The sequence below is a fragment of the Dendropsophus ebraccatus genome, chromosome 4 (genome assembly GCF_027789765.1).
Source record: "Dendropsophus ebraccatus isolate aDenEbr1 chromosome 4, aDenEbr1.pat, whole genome shotgun sequence".
NCBI classification, from domain to species: domain Eukaryota; kingdom Metazoa; phylum Chordata; class Amphibia; order Anura; family Hylidae; genus Dendropsophus; species Dendropsophus ebraccatus.
The window spans coordinates 143,976,647-144,003,195 of record NC_091457.1 but is presented as its reverse complement, the minus strand read 5'-3'; the positions used below and the strand labels follow the sequence as shown (position 1 = coordinate 144,003,195).

The window sequence follows — 26,549 nt, the reverse complement described above, 5'->3', positions numbered from 1 at the left end:
TTGCCAGGAGTTAGTTTTGTTTCAGTTTGTCTAGAGAGTGGATAGACACAAGCCAACAGGTTCCTGCTGCTGTGCCTAAGTGGACCTGGCTTAGGCCAAAGTCCTGGTAGTATACAGTGCTGAACCCTAGAGGTGAGGTAACCAGACAATAGGACAACCCTTGTCTACGCCGTGGATTTCTACAGTCAGGAAAGTTACCCCAAAAGGAAAGGCAGAGAAACTGATCCCCAGTAAGGCTAGTTTCACACTACGTTTTTGAAAGCCATTCTTTTCATCCATTTTTTGCAGAAAAAAAAGGCATGAAAAAAACGGATGCATCTGTGTGCATCACTCTACTCTATTGTCTGCTCAAATCTACCTCTATGTCCCCAAAGAAGTTTTGCTAAGTATTTTGCACTAGCACTTGTAACTAGTAATTTTTCTATCCTGTATTTTGTATTGCACAGAAGTATTTTTTAAGTAAAGTTTAAAGTGTCACTGACGGTTTTTTTTTTTTTTGTTTTTTTTTTGCAGTACATGCGACTAAGAAACTTTGTAATTGGGTTTATTAGGCAAATATGCCATTATCTGCATTCAAAAAGACTTTCCCCAGGCACCCCCCCCCCCCTCCTTTCTAATCCACTGCTCATTATCAGGAAATCTCAACTCTTTCACATTAGTCGAGTCCTGTCTGTTCTATGGAGAGGGGAGGGGGAAGAGGGAGATTAGACGGCAGCAGAGAACAAAGGATTACACAGTGGGAGCTGTGTGGAAGATGGTATTCAGAGGTCAGAGAGGTCAGTGCTGACTTCAGAGTTGATAGCCCGGTGATGCAGCTGTAAATTAAAGGACAAGTGCCATGAAAAACTTTTTCCCAGAAATTGAAGCACATTACAAAGTTATATAACTGTGTAATATGCTTCAATCACCTATCTGCCTCCCTTCCCTGTCTTTTCCCCCCTCCACCCCCCACCAGGAAGTGTCCTAACTCACACAGACCTAATGACTGTCGTCACCGTCACCAGGCAGCTCCTTCTTGTGAGGATGAGTCATCAGCAGGAGGGCTGCTCTAGGTCCTGTTACACCAGCCCCCCTCCCCAGGGGGGCTGCTGTAACAGGAGAAGGAGCTGAGAGAAAAGCTTGGTGACGGTGACGACAGTCATTAGGTCTGTGTGAGTCAGGACACTTCCTGGTGGGGGGTGGAGGGGGGAAAAGACAGGGAAGGGAGGCAGATAGGTGATTGAAGCATATTACAGAGTTATATAACTTTGTAATGTGCTTCAATTACTGGGAAAAAGTTTTTCATGGCACTTGTCCTTTAACTCTTTGTTTTCCTGTTTTGGTGCCCAATCCTCCTCAACCCCTCCCCTCTCCATAAGAGAACCATGAAAACGTAGGAGAGCTTCAAACTGCTTTTTCATGATAAAAATGCATTTTTCGGCCACCATGACAAGTTGCCACCAAAACATCAGAGCCCACCAGCTGCACACAACATCTGCAACCTGCACTGCAGGCCACAGCCCTAGTGGGAGACTACTTAAAAGGAATCTGTCATCCCCTGACCACCTACCAAGCTGGTGACACCACTGGATAGATATCAAGATATTTGTGTCTATGTTTTTTTATCTTCATTAAAAAGCCTAGCACTAGGGATGGTCCGAAACTGCCGAGGTTCGGGTTCGTATGAACCCGATCGCTCTGCATCAGATTCCCGCTGTCTGCCCGCTCTGTGCAGCGGGTGGATACAGCAGGAGGACCACCTGGAAAACTGGGATACAGCCTATGGCTATGGCTGTATCCCAGTTTTCCAGGCGGTCCTCCCGCTGTATCCACCCTCTCCACGGAGCGGGCAGACAGAGGGAATCATTTCCGAGAGTTCGGGTTCGTACGAACCCGAACCGAACTAGGTTCGGACCATCCCTACCTAGCACCCTTGCATAATCAGTGACATACACTCAGTATACAGCATAGTGAGGTGCACCGGTGCTGGGGCCTGGGGAACTATGGGCTCCGCCTTTTTGACACTATTCACATGAAAAATAATGGTCTTTTTTTATGAAAATAAAAACACAGACACAGGGAATAAAAGTATGTTGTGAATGCTTTCATTGATGTCTATCCAGCGGGGCCACTGGCTTGATAAGCGGTCAGGGGGTGACAGATTCCCTTTAAGAAAAATAAAAGTGAGTTGTTCTCACCCAGTGTCACCTATTGCACAGTATTGTAGGAAATACTACCAGATAGCCGAGTGCAGACAATTCAGTAATACAGATGTTTTACCATTAAAATGCTCTTGTGGATTGCACAATGTGTGCTGAATGTGGTATAAAGTTACAATGGCCTGGGAAAGGCTATAATAGTATGCTGAAAATAATGTAACCCGAGGCTGCTGTAATATAAGTGATCAATTTGCATGTTATTATTCTTTCTTTACACCTCAAAGGAATTATATGTAATCCTTATAGAACAAGTGTCAGTCACAGCTCAGCCCTCACCCATATTCATAAACTAAACCGGCTAGAGAACTCTTGTATATTGTATGTACTAGACAGGTTTAGACTCTATGAAACCAAACAGGTATAACCTGTGATTTCTGTAGGTTATGAAGATTCAGGAACAAAGGAACTTATTCTATAGGCTGAGATTTTGATCTATTTCTGTTTTCCGGCTTATTAAAAAAAAACAGTATGGGGGAGATTTATCAAACTTGTGTAAAGTAGAATTGTCTAGATTTCACCTTTCATTTTTCAAAGAATCTGTGAGGAATGAAAAGTGGAATCTGATTGGTTGCTCGGAGCAACTAAGACAATTCTACTTTACACCATGTTTGATAAGTCTCCCCCTCAGTGCTTAAAGGGGTATTCCACGCAAACATAACTTTTGATATGTTGCTGTCCACGGTGAGACTAATAATTCCTTCCATACTTTTTATTATCTATTCAGTCTCCTTCTCCCAGTTCTCAGCTGTTGCTTTCTGCTGAATAAACAAAAATCTGTATGTGAGCTTTTCTCTCTGTCTCTCCCTCCTCCCCCTCCCTTCTGAGACAGCTGATGTAAACAAGTCCCTGGCCGGCTTCATCTGCAACTTTGTGGTAAGTTGATGATGAACTCACTGTGATTAACCCTCCCGGCATTACAAAATTGCTACAAAGTTGCCACAAAGTTGCAGATGGGGACTTGTTTACATCAGCCGTCTCAGAGGGGAGGGGGGAGGAGGGGAGACGGGGAGAAAATCTCACACAGTTTTTTGTGTCTTCAACAGAAAACCAACACTAAGAACTGGGGGAAGGAGGCCAATAGATAATAACAAGTGTGGAAGGAATTCTTAGTCTCACCATGGGCAGCAACATATGAAAAGGTGTATAACCCTTTAAGGATCATGAAAACACACTCTTTTCTTTAATAAAGTTACTTATTGCAGAAAATGAATACTTTTTTTTTAGATTTTTACATTGGGTGGTAGAAGTAGGGGGGTGACAAAGCCTCTCTGCTGCCACCAAATATGTGTCGGGAACTGCAAGGCTGCTTAAGCCCGGGTCCCGTCACAGCTGCATATCTATAGCCCAGCTGTGTGCAGTTACTAAGCCTCCCCTATTTTAATACATATTAGCATTGGGCCCTGTTCACATTACGTAATTGGCACAGAGATTCCATGCAGAAACCCCCCTCGCTGATTTGGCGCCAATTCCGTAGTGTGAATGGGGCCTTGGAATAGACATTACACTTGGTGAAGCTGTCTGTGTCAATATTGCTTATACAAGGTACCATGGGGGAAAGAAGTGGCATGTCACCGCCTTGAAGGTTCCATTGAAACCAATAGGAGCTTTATGACAATTTCGAGGGAATATTTTCAGCTCTTTTTTCACCATGTGAACAAGCCATGAAGGTACAAGATAGAAGGTGACAAACCACAGCCGAACACTTTGTGATGCCTTTTTTTTTATGTATTTACATAACTACGCCTAAATTATTTAGACATTACCTTTGGTGTCTCCAGCATACCCTATTTTTTCATAGATAGGAAATCGAGGCCGATCTGCAATGTCTTCCGACCTGTTGATCAGCGCTTCCTTCATCACCTCAAACCCATTCAGCACCACAGTGTTTTTCCAGAAGTACTGCAAGCTGAATACGTCCCCAAACTCCTTTCTCAGCTGTTGAGAGATATACAGTATATGTATTTAAAGGGGAAACAAAATAAATCCATTAAGAATTCAAAGTTCTCAACTTGGTCATTTAACCAAGTTGCAATTCACATTCCAAAGTGCTGACACTGTTCTCTAGCTGTTACAGCAAGAAGACACATGGTACCTTTAGATTTGGTGTGTCACTGGTTCCCTATGTGAGCTTTGATTTTGATCACGTAAAAGAAAGCTTAGAGAGCGGCCACTCTACCCGCGCGGGACCAGGGAGGAAGCAGAGTGCAGGAGGAGACCAGGAGAGTGGACAGGTGATGTAAACTGTTGGGCAAGGGCTGCACGGACATTGTTATCGATGTCTGTGCAGCCCTTGCTAAACAATTATCGGGCTGTGTAATAGGCCCAGCGCTTGTTAACTGTATTGATCAGGGCGCCATTGGCCGTCTTATAGGACCCCTACTGGGCCAACTACCTAGAGGGGCACTGTCCAGTATGTACAGAACTCTGCTGAAAGGGGATTGTAGTAAGAAAAAATAGAACAGCGCTCCACAGCACAGATCAGGGGGTATAGACGGAAGGTGAGAGAATAGTGTGGGAGACTCTCACCTGGTGCGGTTGTGCAGTGGAGAGGCACAACACTCAATAAACGCATGGATAAGGATCGCTGCCACTCCCAGGTGAACCCAAACAAGATGGGTAATGTAAACAAAAAAAACAACCTCCTCTCCAAACCAGGGTAAGTACGGGCGCAGATCCAGAAGGGGATATGAGATGGTTAAAATAATAATTTATTGTATAAAAACATTCATGGCGACACAACGCGTTTCCAAACCGAACTGGTTTCTTTTTCAAGTGTCATCTGCCTCACAATCAACTCGACCTACATATATATACGCCTCCTTGATGACATCAGCATGTAATGATAGGTTAAACAAGAAAAAAAACATTTTAACCCCTAGTAACCCAAAAGGGAAAGAACGGGCTTCCAATTACATAAAAACAAATATACAACCCTATGTAGAGTATATGACCATATAAATATACATATGTCAAAAACATTGATTTCTAACGGACATTCTGAATAGTTTCGTTCAAGCCATAAGGTGATAAAGTACATAATTTAAAAATCCAATACGATTCGCGATTAATAAGGTGCCTATATCTATTACAGCGTGTCTCTGGGATGTGTTCTAAAATTGTTAGAGTAAGGTGCTTGGGGTCACTGTTATGTTTTAGAAAGAAATGTTTCGAGACACTATGTAGTAGGTAACCTTTTCGAATATTAGACCGATGTTTATTCATGCGGGAACGCACTGAACAGTGCGTCCCACATATTGTAGCCTACATGAGCACTCCAAAAGATAAACTACAAATTGTGTAGAACAATTAAAAAGGCCTGTAGATTTCTCCAGTACTCTGAGATGTAAAAGTAGTACTTGGATTACGAGGTATCCAATCGCAACAGAGACATCTTACACTGAAACATTTAACGGTTCCTAGTGACCTATCTCCATCTTTCTTATCTCTCACCTGTTTGACGTTGTTTGTATCCCTTTTGGGTATTTTGCTTGGGGCAAGGTAATTCCGTAAACTCTTAGTTCTTCGAAAAATTATATTGGGATTTTTAGGGATGCTAGATTTTAGAATAGGATCATCCCGAAGAATTGACCAGTTTTTTTGTAAGCACTTCTTAATCTGCATGGCCCCACAATTATACTCGGTCGTGAAATGGAGTCCAAATTCATTATTAAATGTTTTATTTTTCTTTATATTTGTATCCCTTTTTTCTTTCATTTTTTTTTCAGTATATTTCCTTGTGTTGTGGACTTATTTCGGTTGTATGCATTTTTTAAAATTCTTTTAGGGTAACCCTTCTTAATAAACCTTTCTTTCAAAATTTTTGATTGCTGTATATAGTCGCTCTCCAAACTACAATTTTTTCTTATTCTTTGATACTGACCAAAGGGGACATTTTTCAACCATAAGGGTAGGTGACAACTATTAAAATCTAAAAAACTGTTTACATCAACACTTTTAAAATGAGTTTTTGTAGCGATATGGAATTCATCTGTTTTAAAAACCTCTAGGTCTAAAAAATCAATAGCATCAGCTCCAAAATTAAGAGTGAATTTTATGCCCCATTGGTTGCAGTTTAGATTTTCTACGAAGGATTGGGCCTCAGATTTTGATCCCACCCAGATTAAGAACAGATCGTCTATATAACGCCGATAAAAGATACATTTCTTAAAATCACTGGACTTTGCGATAAATTAAATATCTGTATTGTTTCAGACTTGTTTATTCCTTCTTCTATACTGTCATGGGCTATGGTATAGTTTTTCGTTCTATTTATTCTTTTTTGCTCCCTCTTTCCCCCTCTACAACCTCTGAATACATTTTTCTTTTTGCGCCTCCTCCTCCTGTGGATATCTGGAGGGGGTCCTTCTGTATCGTCTGAAAATAGTTGGTGATTCTCTGGACTTTGGGACTTGTAATGGAAGGTGTGAGTGTTAATACTTCTGTGTGAACAGGGAGTAAAATGGTAGTTTGCAGCTGTTTGGTGTGTGTTGGCCCCACGTCTACACATGGGAGACGGGAGCCTAAAAAAGATAATGAGGTGGACATATCGGATTCGCATCCTCCAACCGCACCCTCAAGAGATTCACACAATGAGTTATCATGTACTGAAATCTGAGAAAGCGCTAAAGTACCTGAATTTGTGCTCAAAAACTCAGTGTCAATTCTACCCGGAGCAGAGGTCACCACGTCAGGAGATGTGTGGGAAGTGAAAAAGGTGGGAGGATGGGGTATATTAATCACACTAGATACAGTCTGCGTATCCAGTGTTTCACTAGGTGAACTTGGAATGATAGTTGTGGGTGTTTCTACAATCTCCCTGCAATCTTCGATCTCAGGTTCTGAATTTTTTAAGGAGTGAAGTGGTTTATTTTTCACATTTGTGGATTTTTTGTGATTATTGTTAATGCCCCCCAGAGACAATGTCTGCTCGTGCCTGGAGAGGCCAGAAGCAGAGTCTCTGGGATATCTGTGTGAGTTAACAAATGTACGGGTATTGGTCCCCGTTGTGTCGCCATGAATGTTTTTATACAATAAATTATTATTTTAACCATCTCATATCCCCTTCTGGATCTGCGCCCGTACTTACCCTGGTTTGGAGAGGAGGTCGTTTTTTTGAAAGGGGATTCTGACATACTTGGAATCAGTTGTAGTAAGTTGGAAGAGAGAGAAAAAACCGTTACTCACAGTAGATAAATTTGTCAGACTGTGATGAACATGCAGAGCGACACATCTAGGAATATGGGCACCAGGCAGATCACCTGGTAGGAGATGACCTTCAGCTCTTGGCCAATAGGACTTGCAGAAGGGCATACAGATGAGAAACACTTTTCCAACTTCTGCTTGGAAACTGAAACACTGTGGATCGCAAGACTTGGAAGACTTGTAGAAGATAACCCCGTCAGCCTGGACAGGCTGGTGGCAGTCGCACCTCTAGTATACTGGAAAAACGATCAGCAGTACAGAGGCTCAGGGACAGGTACTGGCCTGAGGCCAGACCCTGCGGATTGACACTCTGGCTCTGGATGCAGCTGGTCAGCATACAAGTGTCTATAACTATACTAGGCATCAACTCTACACTGAACCAAGCACATGGCCCTCTCCCACCATTTTTATCCTACAGGGAAAGGGCTTCCATTGGTGGAGAGAAGCCTGAGGTAACTCCACATGAGACTTGACAGGACAGATGGGGAAACTTTGAGCAGGCCCGGAGATAAGAGAGGATGCAGGTGGCAGAGGAAGAAATGTGCAGTTAGTCACATACACATTTAACTCTTTTTGCCTCTTCAGAATGTGCTTGCTGTAAGTGAATAGAATACAGTGAAATATACAGACAAATGCAGTTTAACCATCCTTTATCCACAGAATACCCTTAGACTTTGAATAAAGATATAGATATTCCCACCAAGCAGGGTCCTGGGACACTGCGTATGTCCGTCTGTGCTTCCATAAAGTAAAAATGCCTTCTCTTTCACTAGTGCAAAGTGTCCGGGTCATGAGGTGGTTGGACCTGTATCACCTCCTCGCTCCCCCTCCCATCCTTATCCCTGCTTGATTTGCAGTTTGCAGCACTTGTTGCCAAATCGCACAGGAGCAAGATTTGAAAACAGGGCTCGGCTTCTAGCTGACTGTCAACTAAGTAGAGACCGGAATGTGAGAGGATAGCGAGGAGGCACTTCGGCCCTTACCACTTCGGGAGTTTGGAAATGTCTCTTTGATTATTAGCACCAGAAAATAAAAGCATTTTTCCACGTTTTGGAAGGACAGATAAGATATATATATATATGAAAGGTATCATGCGTATCCCTCACCTAACAGCTAAGTGAGTCATCAGTTTTCAGAGTGAATTGCACCTGACAGAGAGTGTGTGTTCATTTGTCAGATGGCCGCTGGCTCTATTACAAGGGGCGATATCTTCCTTATTGGGCATAGAATTGGCCCATGTACTCGAGCTTTTGCCAAAACACAGGGGTGAACATTTACAGGAAACTTGTTGAGTCAGCATAGCTGACTAAGCAGAAATCTCAAGTCCTGATGTGACCTATGTCGTCTGTTGTGAAATCTACCCACCTGATCTCATTTTTGTGTATTAAGATAGATAAGAACGATGATTCCAAAGATTAATTAAAGGGAACATGTTACCCCTGGATCCCCCCCCCACACACACACACACCCACCCACCCTACCAATGCATACGGCCCCCTATACTTTTCCGGACCGGCAAGATGGGGTAAGTATAGGGGGCCATATCCAGGGGTAGGGTGGATTCAGGTGGATGTCCAGGGTGGACAGGTTCCCTCTAAGTATCCAATGTGTTTTTCCATGGTAGAAATACATATGTCAATACAAGGATTAGCTCCAATGTCTGTTATAGGACTAATCCTTTGGGACAAATTTTAAGAAAATTTCTCGCATTGGAGGTGGACTGTTCTTAGGGGTGACACAGAGCTGAGTCAAATCTAACATAGACTTGAAGTTACTCATAGGAAGTCTAAGCTTGAAGTTCAGTGATCTTTGGGGAAACCATAGAACAATTTATATTTTTTTCAATAGAAAATATCAGTAGGTCTCCAAAAATTTGTAATGCCCGTCAAAATATGTATACAGAGCATAGTATATCATCAGAGTCAGTGCTGGAACGTTGGTCACCGATACATGGTAGGTGGCTCTTTGATGGGAAGAACTACAATGGCCGTATAGCATTTTATCTATAGTAACATCTCATTGGTAGTGATTTGACAATCCTACCTTTAGCACTCACAAATATCTTGATTTTTTGCATTGCTATCTACTTTTGCACTATTTATCTTGTGGAGACTATATGGCGGTATATACAGGTATAAATATGGGTTCTGCTAGTTTGAAACATTTGCACGTCTCTTTCTGTTTCTAAAGAACAGGGAACGCACAGAAAATCTATCAGTCTGTATATATGAAGGTGTCAAATGGAATTTTAATATTCTATTCAAAACTAGTAAAATTGCCCAATTTTTTTTCCCTACATATTAAAGAGTCGTTCGCGGTGTTCAAACATCATGCAACTATGATATCTCGGTAAGTTTATTATTATTTTACTTATATAACCCAATGAATCTACATATATTCCTCCACGCACAGAAGTATTCAGGAATACATAGGGACTGGTAGGAAATAACCCATACTATACACATACTCTACCTGGCGCATTGTTTTTTCTGGATTTCTGAAGTCAATCTGCAGAATGTTACCAAGAAATGGAACTCCTCTAGGACCTGGGGGAAACCGTGATCCATTCTTCCTGCTCTTCACATAATCCAATAGGAAAAGGCAAACGATAAAAGAAATGAGCAATAAAAATCCATTGGAAAATAAGGAGAGAAGCTCAGCCATCTCTTCTCCGGGGTGCTATATCTAGGGAAGCCTAGTAGTAAGAGATCACACAATGTGCCGTATAAAATCAGTATGAAATCAAAGTACAAGTCTGCTTCAATTGTACAGAGTATAAAACAAACAAAATTGGCCACACCTGTTACTGAATACCAATCCTTCCCTTAAAGGGGAAACACACAGAAATATCTGCTCTCTGCCAGCAGCATTATAGTAGTTAGTATAAGTAGTCAAATAAATTAACATGTCAAAAGTTAAGGATTGTACTATGTCTTACTCCTGAAGCCTGCCGCAATCACAAGAATAGTTGGGTGAAGCTTCTCTTCCCAGCTGTCAATCATATCCAATTGATTCACACCATTCTTGGCAGATTCACTGAGTGAATCAGTCAGATCTCAATCAGATTTTCTGCTTGGCCAGGGAGAGAAGCACGCTGCCATGCGCTTCACTCAGCTATATAACATGATCACAGTGAGTTTCAGGAGTGAAATCCAGTGCTATCGTCAAATGGGCACTGTCATTAAAAGGGGCGTACACCAGGGAGAAGGCTCAGATTTTCCCCTTCTCCCTGGTGTACACCTGCCCCATCAGGCGAGCAGGGGGGCACGGGGAAGGGGGGTGCGCCAAGGCCCGGGAGGAGGCGCACCTTATTTATCATGATTTACGTATAATTCATCATCCAAATCTACACCTGCTGGAAGCAGATGTAGATTTGGTATGCCAGTTGCAGGTTCGCGTGCACCTCTCAGTGAATCCTGCCGGGGAAAGGAGACGGGGCCTAATTTAAGACTGGTGTATGAGTATGCCGGTCTTCATAAATCCCCTACTAGGTGGGACCTGTGTTCCTGGACCTGTGTCTATCAGTGCCCGCAGACAGCAATAGTCTAATCTTCATAGCCGCAGATGTAGGTATTCATTCTTCCAAGTCGCACAGCTAAGTACCTGAGTCTCTAGATAAGATCCCCCTCGAAGTAGCCCACCGTCACCACTGTAGTCAAGTAAAGTTTTTTCTCCCTATAATCGGAGACCTTACTCAAAACTTCTTAAATCTTCTCTACAGTGGACGTGACTCTAAAGTCTAGAAGAATCCCAAGTATCCAGCTAACTACAAGGGATCTTAGTCAGTAACCTTCAACCCACTGTATTCCTGCACCCCCTTGAAAAGGACTGTGATTTTACAAGTAAAAGTTGCACCTGTTTAAGTCTATCATGGGCACTGTAGTTCTTCACACCACACTAGCACAACCTGTAACGGGTGTGTGTCTAGGACTTGGGAAAGGCACATACCACACAAGCCCCATGCCAAGAGCTGAGAAGGTATGCTACCATCTTCCCTAGCTAACACCGCCTGGCTGCCCTGGGTTACTGCAAATATACAAGCAAAAGAAAGTGCTTGTTCCTTTTATTTAACCCATATTTACAAATAGCATGAATGTAAGAGACATCTCAACACCAACCCAGCCTTTCAAGCTGTTAGAGTTATATGTGCTGGTATTCTGATGGTCTGGTGACAATTTACAGGGGGCTTGCCAGTGGCGTAGCTACCATAGAGGCAGGGTAGGCAGCTGCTATGGGGCCCATGCAGGAGGGGGGCCCGGGGGAGGAGGTAAGAGCCTGTGTCCTTTTGCTTAACCCCTTATGTACTGCAGTGTGTAAGTGACCCAATGTTTACTTACATGCCGCAGCACAAAAAAAGGGTTAACAAGCAGAAGACACCGCTATGATAACCTCTGACCTCTGTTCTCCAGCTACACAATCAAGCAGGAAAATTAGCAGATCTCCATGCAGAGGTCAGGGGTTATCAGTGCACCAGCAGTAAAGCAATATATCTCCTTGTTTATTGAACTTAGGGGCACTTACACACTGCAGTACATAAGCAGAAGGTAGTCCGCTCCTGCACCTATGTATTTAACCATAAGACTCCTAATGGGCCCTTATAGGTAAAAAAACAAACAACAAAAAGCAGTGGACGGTCATAGCAAGCAGCCATTTGTTCTCTGCTCTGCCAGTCACTCTTGCGGCTGTAGGCCGGCTGTCTCTGGCCACAAGAGATTTTATTTTTATATGTGTATATATATATGCGCAGTGTTTTGTGTATGGGAGGGGGGCCCCTTAAAATAGTTTGCTATGGGGCCCCGTGAATCCTAGCTACGCCCCTGGGGCTTGCATTCACTCTGGCTTCTGGCAGTGTTTACACTCCTACACACAGAAAGCCTCTGTCAGCCAACACGTTGTTGTGCTCCATTTCATGTCACCTGGCATACGCTATAAGAAGCTTACCTGTAGATGAAATGATTTACATCAAGCGGAAATATTATAATAATAGTTCTTTAATAGTGAGATCTTGGGGTTAGATTATAGACCTCTACAGAGGGATATCTCCATATTGCCAATCACATTGCTATTGTTTTTAGGATATGTTCTTTCAGCTTTCCTATTTTGTATGTGTAATTGGTTTGTAATTTGCATATATTGTTGACACTAGTGATGCACGATGCACCGAACTGCAAAAAAAAACGGTTCGGTACCAGGATCTGAATAAGTTATTCTCAAGCGTCCCATTGGTAGCACAACCGATGGGGTTTGATTGGCCGAATGAGCTGCGGGACAAGGAATATTTTAATGAATTAGGCAAAAATTTGCATAACCCCTCCCCAGAAAGTACATCTGCCCCCCCCCCCCCATACACTGGTCTTTTGTTTGTCCTAGAACAGCCCGTGGAGGGTATACTCCCCTCCTTGATACAGAGTTTAGTAGTTATTCTAGCTTGTTTCATTCTTTTTTCATCCAGCAGAGGGTTACACTCTCCTAAATTTGCAAAAGCTCATTCCACCAGAGCTGTAGGCACTACCCGGGAAGAACAAGGTTGTGTTTTTTTTCCCTGGACCAGGTTTGTCAATCTGCTTTGTGGTCATCTCCGGCAACGTTTCGTAGACATTATAGACTGGGGTCTATTTTATTTTCTTTACGGACAACCTTTTTCAGGTCCATCCTGAGTGCTGCTATGCAGGAAATCCCTCCCTGTGGGGGTATTACTTGCTAAATCACCACCAGTTGTGCTGCCAATGGAACGCATGGGAAGTTAATATTTTTGATGTTAATCTGTTTTCCCTTAGTCCCATTGGCAGCACAAGGTGCCCTCCCTTATTGCTTAATTTACTATGACTCAGTGTATTGGGGGGGGGGTTGTCTGGCAGATATACTTCCTGGAGAGGGGTTATGCAAATTTTTGCTCATTTCATAAAAATATTCTTTGTCCCGCAGGCTCATAGGGGCCTCAAACCCCATCAGTTGTGCTGCCAGTGGGACCAAGGGAAAACATATTAACATAAAAAAAGTTAATTCGTATGGTCAAGTCCAGCACTGTATTTGTCCCGTCTTTTGCTTGTTACACTTGGGCATTTCCCACGTCCATTCCCTGCACACCCCCAATGCTGATTTTTTTGTTTATAAGAAAGACATATTCCCCAAGGTTTCCATATCAGGCCAGTTGTATCCATCTATACTCCATAATTTCAGTAAAGAAGGAAGAAATGGTCCCCACTAGAGATGAGCGAACCTGGAGCATGCTCGAGTCGATCTGAACCCGAACGTTCGGCATTTGATTAGCAGTGGCTGCTGAACTTGGATAAAGCTCTAAGGTTGTCTGGAAAACATGGATACAGCCAATGACTATATCCATGTTTTCCACATAGCCTTAGGGCTTTATCCAACTTCAGCAGCCACCGCTAATCAAATGCCGAAAGTTCGGGTTCGGATGGACTCGAGCATGCTCCAGGTTCGCTCATCTCTAGTTCCCACCAACATTTTTACCATGCCAGAGATAACATAAGGTCCTCCACCAATTCTTCTCCAACCTTGCAGACACAGAAAAAGCAGTGAATGGGACCACCCTTATGACAATTGAATAACCTCCATATAAACTAAGAGGAGGATATATACCTGATGTTTTCTAAGCTCTGTCCTCAGTCGAGAGAATCCAGTGTACACATCCCTTATAAGATTATAGGTTTAGCACAGATGTAACTACGCCAGAGCTGCTAACACCTATACAGTTTCTTCTCTTCTTGTCAGGGAAGGAGCCATTGTATCCGCCCAGAATCTCCTCTGACAATTAAATAATTTATTCTAATTATATTCATTTAGTGCAGATACACCTAAACATTATTAGAAGGAAAATATGTTGTCTTCAGTAAAAACTATTGTTAATCAGCTAGGATTTATAGAATTATATTATATTACTAAATGAGCAGGGTGAATGATATAAATCCAGTTCTCATTCTGCTTGTTATCCCCGTGTTATAGCACGTATATTGTAGGGCTGTGGACTTAACGTTAACGCATAGACAGGTTCTTCCCTGGGACGAGGTTGGTCACTCGGTATCTCAAATGTAAATTGTTGTAGTAAAGTTGTAAAAAACAGGAAGAGTTCCATTCTGGCAAGTTGTTCTCCCAAGCAAGCCCTCCGACCTACAAGAGAAAACATATTATTTTCTGAATACTTAAAAACATATGAAAAAATTCCAATTTCATTAACATCTTTGTTATATACAGTGGTGCCTTGGATTACGAGCATAATTGGTTCCGGGACCGCTCTTATAATGCAAATCCACTCTTAAACCAAAGCAAATTTCCCCATAAGAAATCATAGAAATGCAGACAATTGGTTCCACACCCAAAAAAATAATGATTTATTATTCTGAATAACATGTAAAACAAGTGAAACAAACATTCAGAAAAAGCAGAATATGTGATATTATAAGTTACTGTACAGTAATGGAGAGGATGGGAAACACAAGGACTGACAGACTGCAAGGGGCATGAAGGAATGAGCAGGGCAGATGTGGGCACAGTATAGCAGCACTCTGGGGAGAGAGAGGTTACAGCTATGGAGAGATTACCTCCACAGTCCTGTCCCCTGATGTGATCCCCAGCCTGAAGTGGATCTGCTATGATTTGGAAGGTGAGGGAGACTTCCTGGGTCAGAGTACAGGGCTGTAGACCTCACTATGCAGACCATGCCCCTCCTCCACTCCCCCTCCCACCCAGTACAGGGAGCTCTTAAACCAAAGAAATGCTCTTAAACCAAGTCACAATTTTGAAAAACTGTGAGCTCTTAAACCAAAACGCTCTTAAACCAAGTTACTCTTAAACCAAGGTACCTCTGTACTAATTCTGCAACCCAGTCCTGGCAAAGGCTTAAAAAAAGGTGTAAAATACTACACCAAAATGTCATGTGTGAAAACACCACTATAGACATTACTATAAGGATCTTGTGCTCAAAACAAAATAATAGATACTGTCAGGTTTAACTTCCCACAAATCAATCTAAGAAATGACATACTTTTTGAATTTTGTCAAGAAAAAAATTCTGCTTTGTTCTTTTATCAGGTTTTTATTCCTGACACCCTCCCCCCCCCCCCCCCCCCCCCCAAACTAAACATTCACTCTGTTGGGCAAGACAGGATAACAGATCACCGAGGGATAAAGTTACATACTGCCAATATGACACTATTAAAGGGGCACTCCTGAGAAAAAAAACTGGTGTCAGAAAGTTATACAGATTTGTATATCTCTAGTTTTCCACTACCTATCAGCTGCTGTATGTCCTGCAGGAAGAGGTGGGTTTTTTTTTTACAATCTGACCGGGTCCACTCTATAGCCACCTCTGTCTGTGTCAAGAACTGTCCAGAGCAGTAGCAAATACCCATAGAAAACCTTTCCTGCTTTGGACAGTTCCTGTCATGGACAGAGGTGGTAGCAGAGAGCACTGTGTCAGACTGCAGGCCATTCTCTCCAGAGTGCCCCTTTAAGACTTGAGAAGTGACAGAAGCAAACTGAGACTAAGGACGCTGAAAGTGAGTATTAGATCACAATGTTATGCTTGCTTCACAGCTTACACTGCTGAGTACTGCTTAGTAATGTCTTCCATGCTGCCGCTACTTCTTCGAATGTGCTCTACAAACTTGGAAGTCTAGGAACTGTGTGTGTCGAAGACATAATAAAGGTTAGTCACCTCCTACAACAAAAAAATAGAGATGGACCCTGCAGAGCAAACCTAGCAGAAATGCTTTATATAGCTTCATTGTCTGAATGATTTCATCACCCCAGTAAATAACATATAATAGCTAACACAAGAGCCGGTGCCAGCACTTGGCTTACTCGGGCAAGTGCCTTGGCCCACAGCGCCTCTGGGGCCCACCAGTGGTGGATTATAATGTGGGCAGTGCAGGTGGCCGACCAAAGCCTGAGGCTCCAGGGGCCCACAGCCGTCCGAAACCACCCACATCTGATATTGCTGCAGCTGCACATCACTCAGGGACTCCACCAGACAATGCATGGACCCCCAGTGCTGGTCAGAAAAGAACAGCTCGCTTCCCACACGCTCTATTGTCAGTGTTTCTCTCACCTGTTCTGTCTGGCACAGGCAGGTCTGTAGGTCTGTAACACAACACTGCCTGTGACGGACAAGAGAACAGGAGAAAGAAGAGCAGGATGACCTGCAGTGAAGAAATAGTACGTGGGAGGTGAGTCTTGTTTTCTTCTTTTCTATTCATGTACAGTTGGGGCAATCTACTAAAGGGGGACTATACTGGGGGCCATATACTGATAGGGGGGGCTACACTGGCGACCATCAACTAAAGGGAGACTATACTGGGGGCCATCTGCTAAAAAGGAACTACACTGTGGGCCGGCTGCTAAAAAGGAACTGCACCCAGGGCCATATACTGAGTGGGAGCCATCTACTAAAGGGGCTCTACACAGGGGGCCATATACTAATGGGGGAGTACAATGGGGACCATATACTAATGGAGGAACTACACTGGGGACAATATACTGACAGGTGGACTACACTGGGGGACAAATACTAAGTGGAAGCCATCAACTAAAGGTGATCTATACAGGGGGCCATGGACTAAAGGGGCAACTATATGGGGGCAATCTAAGGAAAGGTTGCTACCCACCTCTAAATGGGTCAGTGTATGAGGGGATACTGATATTTGTACAGTGGATGTTGGTTTTACTGTCGCCACATGATTTTTTTCACAAAGGGGTTGCTGAGGCTCTGTCGCCCAAGGGCCCACAAAAACCTAGAGCCGGCCCTGACTAACACCAATAAGAGTCCTCAAATCACCTGCAGAAAATGGCATAAATGCTTCTCGTTTCACAAACTTTCCGTTCTCATCTAGGAAGTGCTTTGGGTAAAACTGGAAAGGTTTCTCCCATATTTGCTGATCCTTCAGGACAGACGACAGGTTGATGAGGACGGTGGTGCCCTTAAAAAAATAACAGTAGTATTCATTTAATAAGAAATATGACCACACCCCAATGTAAACCAGTGGCACTTTATTGAATCTCATATAATGTTCTCTCTGGTTTGGTTACCTGCTCAGGGTTTACTATAGATACAGTTGATTTGTTTCCGCATACGAATGGGCAGGAGACGTTTTTCCCTAATTTTTCATTGGTTTTATGTGGACACAAGCTATCCCATTCAGAGTTAGGAAAATACAATTCCCATAGTTTTTACCTTTGGTATATTGTACCCTTTAATTTCCACTTCTCTATAGGCCATATGCACGGCCAGGGGAACAATATCTCCGCATCGTTGTACTTCATGGATCACAGCATTGGTATACGGCATCTGCAGCACATCCCCCATTGTCGGTTTCCGCTCTCTTCCAATCACTTGATCAATTTCTTCTTGTACTTTGACTGAATGACAATATTCATTACTACATGATAACAACGTTACCTTCTCTAAATAAAAATAAATAAATAAATAAAAAGTTTTCCAATAGGTGTGTCTTTCTTATAATATATGCTAGATATGAGAACCAAAGGTCTTCAGAGTAGAGCAGGATGGGAGAATTGCACAAGAAATATGTGGCAATTGCTATATTTTCTTATTACAGTAGAAATAACTTTTTGACGCATACTACAGTGTGGGCATCCATCATGCCAAGTAGGGAACCTGCTGTTAAAAGTTTTAATCCCAACCCTGTCCAGGATTCCGGATTTTGCTGTGGGGGCTTTGTTTTCTCTCTACAAAGCCCAAGTGATTCTCCGCTGCAGACTGCCTATTGTGTGCCTTCCTCCCTATCTACAGTCTGTGTGTACTGTATGGTACACATGTGCACTCTGCTCCTAATAATGAGAGAAGGGAAGGGTGGACAAGTAAGACATCAGAAACTGCATAACTGTATATTCGCTCATCTCTACTCAGGATATAGTTCCTACTTAACGTCAATGAGGACCAATTAAAAACTTTGAAAGTCTACAGAAGTAAAACAATAGTAAATTGTTAATGAAGACAATTTAGAAACTTGCTTAACCCCTTAAGGACAGAGCCTGAAATGGCCTTAAAGGGGTAGTGCGGCGGTAAAGAATTATTCACAGAATAACACACATTACAAAGTTATACAACTTTGTAATGTATGTTATGTCTGTGAATCGCCCCCTTCCCTGTGTCCCACCACCCCCACCTGTGTACCCGGAAGTGTGGTGCGCTATACTCACCTGTCACGTGCCGACACCCGTCTCCGATCTTCATTCAGTGACGTCTTCTTCGGCCGGCCAGCGAACAGCTCCGTCTGTTCCGAATGCCGGCCGCCTTCTGCAGCGTCATCCGATGCTCAACCGCGATTGGCTGAGCATAACTGTGCTTAGCCAATCGCGACTGAGCAGCTGATGGCGCGGCCTCGTCATCAGCCGCTCAGCCGCGAATGGCTGAGCATAACTGTGCTCAGCCAAACGCGGCTGAGCACAGTTGTGACACGGCAGAGGGGGGACGGGCGGCAGCGACTCGGCCGTCCGTCCGAAGATGTCGTTTGGCACAAAATGGTGGACGGCCCTCGACACGGATCAGGTAATGTATAATGCACCAACACTTCCGGGTACACGGGTGGGGGTGGTGGGACACGGGGAAGGGGGCTATTCACAGACATAACATACATCACAAAGTTGTATAACTTTGTAATGTGTGTTATTCTGTCAATAATCTGTCAATAATTTTTTAGCGCCGCACTACTCCTTTAAGGACAGAGACAAATTTTATGAATTTGACCAGTGTCACTTTATTCATTAATAGCTTCGGGATGCTTTTACCTATCCGGCCGATTCTGAGATTGTTTTCTCGTGACATATGGTACTTTACATTTCTGGTAAAATGGAGTCGATACTCATAACGAATCTTTATGACAAAACACCAAAATAACGTGAAAAATTGTGAAAAAATGCATTTTTCCAACTTTGAAACCTTTCTGCTTATACAGAAAATGGTTATGCCACATAAATTATATATTAAATAGCATTAGCAACATGTCTACTTTATGGTGGTGGCATTTATTAAACTATATTTCATTTTTTTTAGACAATAGAAAGCTTAAAACATTAGCAGAAATTCCAAATTTTCAGTAAATTTTCAAAATCAGATATTTTTAGGGACCTGTTCAGGTTTAAAGTTTATTTCAGGGGACTGTATGTAAGAAAGCCCCACAAAGCACTTCATTTCAGAAACTGCACCCCCCAAACTCTGCAAAAGCACAGCCAGAAAGTTTTTTAACCTTTTAGGGGAGTCACATAAATAAAAGCTAAGTGTGTAAGAAATTTGAAAAATTTTATTTTCTGTGCAGAGATATTATTGTAATCCAATATCTTTCATAATGATAAACCTATTAGCAGAGAAATGCACCCCAATATTGATTGCTCCGTTTCTGCAGTTTATAGAAATACCCCATATGTGGCCCTATTGCGCTATTTGACGCAACCACAAGCCTCAGATATAAGGGAGCGCCTAGTGAATTTCAATGGCTCCGTTATATTTGGTCATTTTTGACTGTACCACTTCAGGTTGGCAGAGGCTCTGGGGTGCCAAAACCTAAAAAACACCCCTAAAGGGACACCATTTAGAAAACTGCACCCCTCAAGGAATGTAACAAGGGGTGCGGTGAGCATTTGGACCCCACAGGTGCTTCACAGATTTTCAGAGCAATGTGGTGTAAAAAAGGAAAAATTCTATTTTTTACACTAAAATGTTGTTCTAGCCTTCATTTTTCATTTTTACAAGGGGATAAAAGAAAAAAAAAAACACAAAACGTGTAGCGCAGTTTCTCCCGAGTACGGAAATACCCCACATGTGGACATAAAGTGCCAAGGGGGCGCAGGACGAGCCTCCAAAGGGAAGGAGCGCCAATTGGCCTTTGCAAGCTGGATTTTACTGGAATGGATTTCAAGGGTCATGTCGCATTTACAGAGCCCTCGTGCTGCCAAAACACTGGAAACCCCCCACAAGTGACCCCATTCTGGAAACTACACCCCTCAAGGAATCTAACAAGGGGTGCAGTAAGCATATGGACCCCACTGGTGACGGGCACAAATGTGGAACAATGTGACGTGAAAGGGAAAATTTTCATTTTTTTCACTTTCACGGCACAAATGTGGCCGTCATCAAGGGGTCCATGTCCTCACTGCACCCCTTGTTAGATTCCTTAAGGGGTGTAGTTTCCAGAATGGGGTGACTTGTGGGGGGTTTCCAGCGTTTTGGCAGCACGAGGGCTCTGTAAATGCGACATGGCGTTCATTATCCATTCTGGCTACATCCAGCCTCCAAAATCCAAATGGCGCTCCTTCCCTTCGGAGGCTTGCCCTGCACCCACATGGCGCTTTATGTCCACATGTGGGGTATTTACGGACTCAGGGGGAAATTGCTCTACACATTTTGTGTTTTTTTTTCTCTTTTAACCTCTAGTGAAAATGAAAAATTTAAGGCTAAACCAACATTATAGTGTAAAAAATTTAATATTTCATTTTCACGCCATATTGTTCCACATTTGTGCCCGTCACTAGTGGGGTCCATATGCTCACTACACCCCTTGTTACATTCCCTGAGGGGTGTAGTTTCCATAATGGGGTCATTTGTGGGGGGTTTCAACTGTCTTGGCAACACAGGGGTCTTTTAAAAGCAACATGGCCCCTCGAAATCCATTCCAGCCAAATCCAGCCTCCAAAAACCAAATGGCGCTCCTTCCCTTTGAAGGCTTACCCTGCACCCGCATGGCGCTTTATGTCCACATGTGGGGTATTTCCGTACTCAGGGGAAATTGCTCTACACATTTAATGTTTTTTTATCTTTTAACCCCTTGTGAAAATGAAAAAATCAAGACAAGATCAATGATTTAGTGTAAAAATTAAACATTTTTTACACTAAATGTTGGTTTAGCCTTGATTTTTTCCTTTTCAACAAGGGGTTAAAAAAGAAAGTGAACACAAAACGTGTAGGGTAATTTCCCCTGAGTACGAAAATACCCCACATGTGGACATAATGTGCCATATGGGCACAGGGCAAGCCACCAAAGGGACAGAGCGCCATTTAGAGGCTGGAATGGAGGATGGAGGCCATGTCGCAATTAAAAAGCTCCTGTGCTGCCAGGACAGTAGAAACCCCCCACAAGTGACCCCATTCTGGAAACTACACCCCATAAGGAATCGAACAAGGGGTACAGTGAGCATATGGACCCCACTGGTGACGGGCACATATGTGGAACTTGTGCCGTGAAAGTAAAAAATACAATTTTTTCATTTTCACGGCACAAATGTGGCCGTCACCAGGGGGCCATATCCTCGCTGCCCCCTTGTTAGATTCCTTATGGGGTGTAGTTTCCAGAATGGGGTCACTTTTGGGGGGTTTCTACTGTCCTGGCCGCACAGAGGCTTTGTAATTGCATCATGGCATCCTTTAATGGGAATGGCGGCCATACCTATTTAGCTGGGGAAAAGGGACAATTCTAATTTATTTGGGGGTGTTAGGCCAATTATTAGTTTATAAGGTTGAAAATAACAGAAGTTCATCAAATTCAACCTGTGTTGAAGGAAAAAAAACCCTCGTAAGGCAGACGACAGTAGCCTCATCACAGGGGAAAAATTCCTTCCTGACTCCATAATGGCGATCAGAATAATCCCTGGACCAACGTGACCCCTGAAATAGGAATTAGGGACAGAATTTAGAAAATGTAGAACCCCAATGACGTGTGGTACGCCTTGGAGCGATGATGTATGCAGAGGCCGGGGTGATCAGGACAGGTGTCACACTGGAAAATGGTGTCCCTCCTGATCCCCCTGTTACGCCACACTCTGCACTTCTTCTGGGGTCTCCTGTTTTCCAGTGTGGGGGACGTCACCTGGAAAATGTTTCCCTGGTGCGATATGGGGTCCTTCATATCCAGAAGCGCTGGGTCCGCTCCATGGCTGCTAAATATTAGGGCTTTATTACTACTGCTGATATTTTGCTGCAAGCTACAGTAGCTCGGGCAGCGATGGACTGGAAGAGGGGGTGCTGGTATAAAAGTTATCCCCGTACAGGTGGTGACCTTTATCCAGCAGTGGGAAGATCTGGTCCCAAACGATATCCCCACTAACTCGGAGGATGGGTGGGGGCATCTGGGGGCTGGATTCGGGTGTCCCTTCCTTCATACACTGTAAGGCTATGTTCACACTACGTATATTTCAGTCAGTATTGTGGTCCTCATATTGCAACCAAAACCAGGAGTGGATTGAAAACACAGAAAGGATCTGTTCACACAATGTTGAAATTGAGTGGATGGCCGCCATTTAATGGCAAATATTTGCTGCTATTTTAAAACAACGGCTGTTATATTGAAATAATGGCCGTTATTTACTGTTATATGGCGGTCATCCACTCAATTTCAATATTGTGTGGACAGATCCTTTCTGTGTTTTTTATCCACTCCTGGTTTTGGTTGCAATACTGACTGAAATATACATATACTGACTGAAATATACGTAGTATAGTAGCAGCCTAAGGGTACGTGCACACTGCGGAATGGAGAAGGATAACCCTTTGTGCATTTCGCTGCTGGCACCCGCTGGCGGACTGATGGAGGCGCGCGTCTCCGCTCGTGTCACACTCCATTCTATGCACGGGCGATTTCTGCCCTCTGTCCAAAGAATGAACGTGTTCATTCTTTGGACGGACAACGGAATCCGCCCGTGCATAGAATGGAATCTATGACACGGGCGGAGACGCGCACCTGCATCAGTCCGCCAGCAGGTGCCAGCTGCGGGTGCCAGAGTTTGTAGAATTTCTTATTAGGACGGTACTGGCGGGAAAGACGTGTCTGGGGGGCAGCGTTCACTACGCTACCCCCAAACACGTCACTGGATGATGAGGATGATGAATGGAGGAAAGAAGAACCCCCCCATTCATCCTCACTGGCTGTTTCGGTGTCGGAGGCAATAATAACGTATGCGTCCGACCCCGAAAACACCCTGGGGGCCATCTTTATACGGGGATTAGTATATGGGGTATGTAAATGTGTAGTGGTGTAGTGTAAAACTTTATTTCATGTAGTGTGGTGTAGTGTAGTGTTTTTTACGTGTTTTTTTGACAGTAAGAAAAAATATACCTACGACAAGAAAGGAGCTGCTGATAAATGCTGCACTTATGTGCGGCACTTATCAGCAGACAGTGGCGGTAGGATATAGGGGGGAAAAAACGCTCCAACGCCAAAAAGGAGGAGTTGCTGATCAGCAGTGCACTTATGTGCGATGCTGATCAGCACTCAGTGGTGTTAGGGTGCAAAAAAAGAAAAAATATTTGAAAAAAAAAAAAAATCTTTTTAACCCAAAGCAACTGATCAGTGAATGATATTCACTGATCAGCCGCTAGGGGGCAGTAGAGCGACGCTGCCGGAGATTGCCGAGGCCCACCGAACCCGAGGACCCGAGTGTTTCCGAAGATTTCCGACGCTGGACGACCGAACCTGGAAGTGAACCGCAGATCGTCGCTCCGGACGCCCAGATCAGGTGAGTATGGTACACCTGCACCACACACACCTGTTCTGCACCCCTCAGCTACCTAGCTGAGGGGTGCAGAACCCGGCGACACTGTTTTTTTACAGTATGATCGCCGTGATGGGCCGGCTGGTACCGGCCTATCACGGCAATTGTGGGGGTGGCATCGGCGCCATCTTTGGTGGGGACACTGATGGCGATTGGTGCTATCTCGGACAGCACCAATCGCCATTGCTTTCCGGGTCACCAGGTCACAGATGACCCGGAAAGCTGTTTTCAGCTGCTATATGCTGATCTGTATTGATCAGCATATAGCAGCGATCATCGACACGGGAGGGGTTAATCCCCCCCCCCCCCCGTGCCGACGAGCAGAGATGGCCTGCTATACATTATAGCAGGCCATCTGCCCCGACCGCTGTGTGTGTAAGTATACGCCTGTTTGCATTAAAGCCCATCCTGCGGGGGCGTATACTTACGCCCAATGCCGTTAGGGGGTTAAAGGGGTATTTCAGAGAAATAATACATATTATTTTGATACTCACATTGGACATCTGGATAGAGGATCATATACAGTAGCCCCCACCTCAGGGTGGTACTTGTAGTTTCTGTCCCAGCACCAAATAAATCATATGTGGTTATAAGCAGGTTTCCTTCATTAAAACTACTGGCGTTGTCTCCCTTAGCCTAAAAAAAATAGAGCAGGTAAACAACATATACCTAGGTTAGTTGGGTTAGTTTTCTGGCATGTGTATGAACACTTATTAAAAGCTGTGGGGAATTTTTAGGAAGCGCTCGGCTCTTTTGAGGGAAATTTCACCCCTGGAAATGATGGGCTCCCATTTGAGATTTATGCTGGTTTCACACATGGCAGTTTTTTGGAAAACTGTCTCTGCAGTCTTTGAGCCAAAGCCAGGAGGGGATCCAGCAGGTAGGAGACATATACAGTAAGTGCTTCCTTTATTGTACCCATTAGGGTGTTTTCAAACTGAGTAAAACAAGCGGAATTCAGAGCCCCCACCGCAGACTCCACCTGAAATCCTGCCTGCCCCAGTGTCTAAATTTGAAGGCAGTGTATCAATTCTTTGAGCGGAGGGCGTCCTATACATCACAGAAACAGTGAGGCAGGCCGGATTTCGAGCGGAGTCCACAGGTGTAAGTTCCACATGTTTTGCGCAGTGTGAACATACCCTTACTTTGAATCCACTTCTTGTTTTGGCTCAAAAAGTGCAATGGCAAGAAAACTGGCATGTGTGAAACCAGCATTATAGGATTTTGGGGGAGCTTGCTCTGCCTTAACTGCTGAGAACCCTACATGAAAGAGGCTTCCTTCTGAGCTCTATATAGGAGGCATTAATGGATCTTTCCCAAAATAAAGGGAAAGATCCATTTTTGCTTGAGACGTATCGACCTATATCCTATTAAATATGGATAATAAACTCTTTGCTATTAGGCGGCTGTTCAAAAACATACAAGTGGGGTCCTGTCATTGGATGAGGTCAAATTATTTGACAGGGTGGCAATAAATGGGATAATATCAGATTTCCCCTTTCTCAATACCAAATCTATGTTAAGGGAGCTTGAAATAAAAGTAAAAATTTGGAATGGCCTACCAGTATCAAGGGTGGAAAGTCTTAATTAAATCAGTGTGGCTTTCTTTAGTGCTTTACTTGTTTACAGCTTATCCAGTCTGTTTTGATGAATGATTATTTTTTTTTAAATTTATATTTATATAAATCTATATTTAATGTATTCATTTAATGTATTCATTAATTAAGATTAAAATTGATATTCTCACCCAGCCAGTCAGTCGGGAGGCCTTGGACTTCCTAAAATTAGACTGTACTTGGCTGCTCAGCTTGTTTTGCGTTTTTTTTTTTTATGAACTGGAACAGGGTCTTTTGTCTATTTTTAATGAATGAACTGTTAGAATCAGGTCAACTTCAACAGAGGGATACAGTAAAATCCCAGCTGGGAATGCAATAGTTCGAATATGGAAAAGATTTAAAGCAGCAGTACAGATGGATGGGATTTTAGAGTCCACTCCATTGTGGAATAATGTAAATCTGAGAAAAGTATATAGACATGGCCGGTTACCTAAGCTATACGCAGCAGGCATACAGAGAGTATCAGATATTTGTCAAGGAGGGAGTCTTAAAGGAGAAGTGCAGGCAGACCTCTGTTTTTCACAAGTGGCAGAGAGGGGGAGGATAAAAGAAATAACATGCTTTGACCTCCCTGGCTCCAGCACTGATGGCCACATACTGTCGGCCTTGTCCCGGGGTCCCCGGCCGCTTCCTGCTCTAAATGGGAACTCAGGTTGTGACCTGTCAACCCTGTTCAGCCAGTAAGTGGGATTTCGCTACTGGCTGAGCGGGTCCCTACTCCAGGGACAAGGCCCAGTCATTCTCTATGGGCGTCGGACTCATCTCTGGTGATCACGCGCACGGCTTCCGACGGCGATATCTCGATGGCAGGACCGGGTCCAGGACCGGGACTTTGGGTAAGGGGTAAGTATATGGTGCTCCACCGGGTGGTCGGGTGGGCGTCACCCCAGCACGGGGGGTGACAGGTTTCCTTTAAGACCTCGACCAGAGGACATTTCTACATGAACAAATACACACTAATAATAGGAAAGGAATGCCCTTCTACCCTATTATGTAAAAATATAAATCTGCT

General features: G+C 43.7%; 2 protein-coding genes and 1 long non-coding RNA gene across 3 annotated transcripts in view; 1 reads left to right on the top strand and 2 right to left on the bottom strand.

Annotated features, from left to right (window-relative positions):
• The window catches only part of LOC138788907 (cytochrome P450 2D14-like), a 38,439-nt gene extending 28,292 nt beyond the window's left edge, over positions 1-10,147 (bottom strand). Inside the window, exons 1-2 of the mRNA XM_069967304.1 lie at positions 9,873-10,147; positions 3,962-4,133 (exon numbers count right to left, since the gene is read on the bottom strand). Coding sequence (XP_069823405.1) covers positions 3,962-4,133; positions 9,873-10,064 — 364 coding nt within the window. The 5' untranslated portion in view covers positions 10,065-10,147. The remainder of the gene's footprint in view (positions 1-3,961; positions 4,134-9,872) is intronic.
• Positions 8,874-11,212, top strand: LOC138788910 (uncharacterized). Its single transcript, XR_011362667.1, has 3 exons — positions 8,874-8,925; positions 9,707-9,749; positions 11,122-11,212. It is a non-coding gene; the product is annotated as an uncharacterized lncRNA (long non-coding RNA).
• Positions 11,213-13,820: 2,608 nt separating this feature from the next.
• Positions 13,821-26,549, bottom strand: part of LOC138788908 (cytochrome P450 2D6-like) — a 29,781-nt gene continuing 17,052 nt past the window's right edge. The window contains exons 6-9 of the mRNA XM_069967305.1: positions 24,416-24,557; positions 17,593-17,777; positions 17,197-17,338; positions 13,821-14,531 (exon numbers count right to left, since the gene is read on the bottom strand). Coding sequence (XP_069823406.1) covers positions 14,350-14,531; positions 17,197-17,338; positions 17,593-17,777; positions 24,416-24,557 — 651 coding nt within the window. The 3' untranslated portion in view covers positions 13,821-14,349. The remainder of the gene's footprint in view (positions 14,532-17,196; positions 17,339-17,592; positions 17,778-24,415; positions 24,558-26,549) is intronic.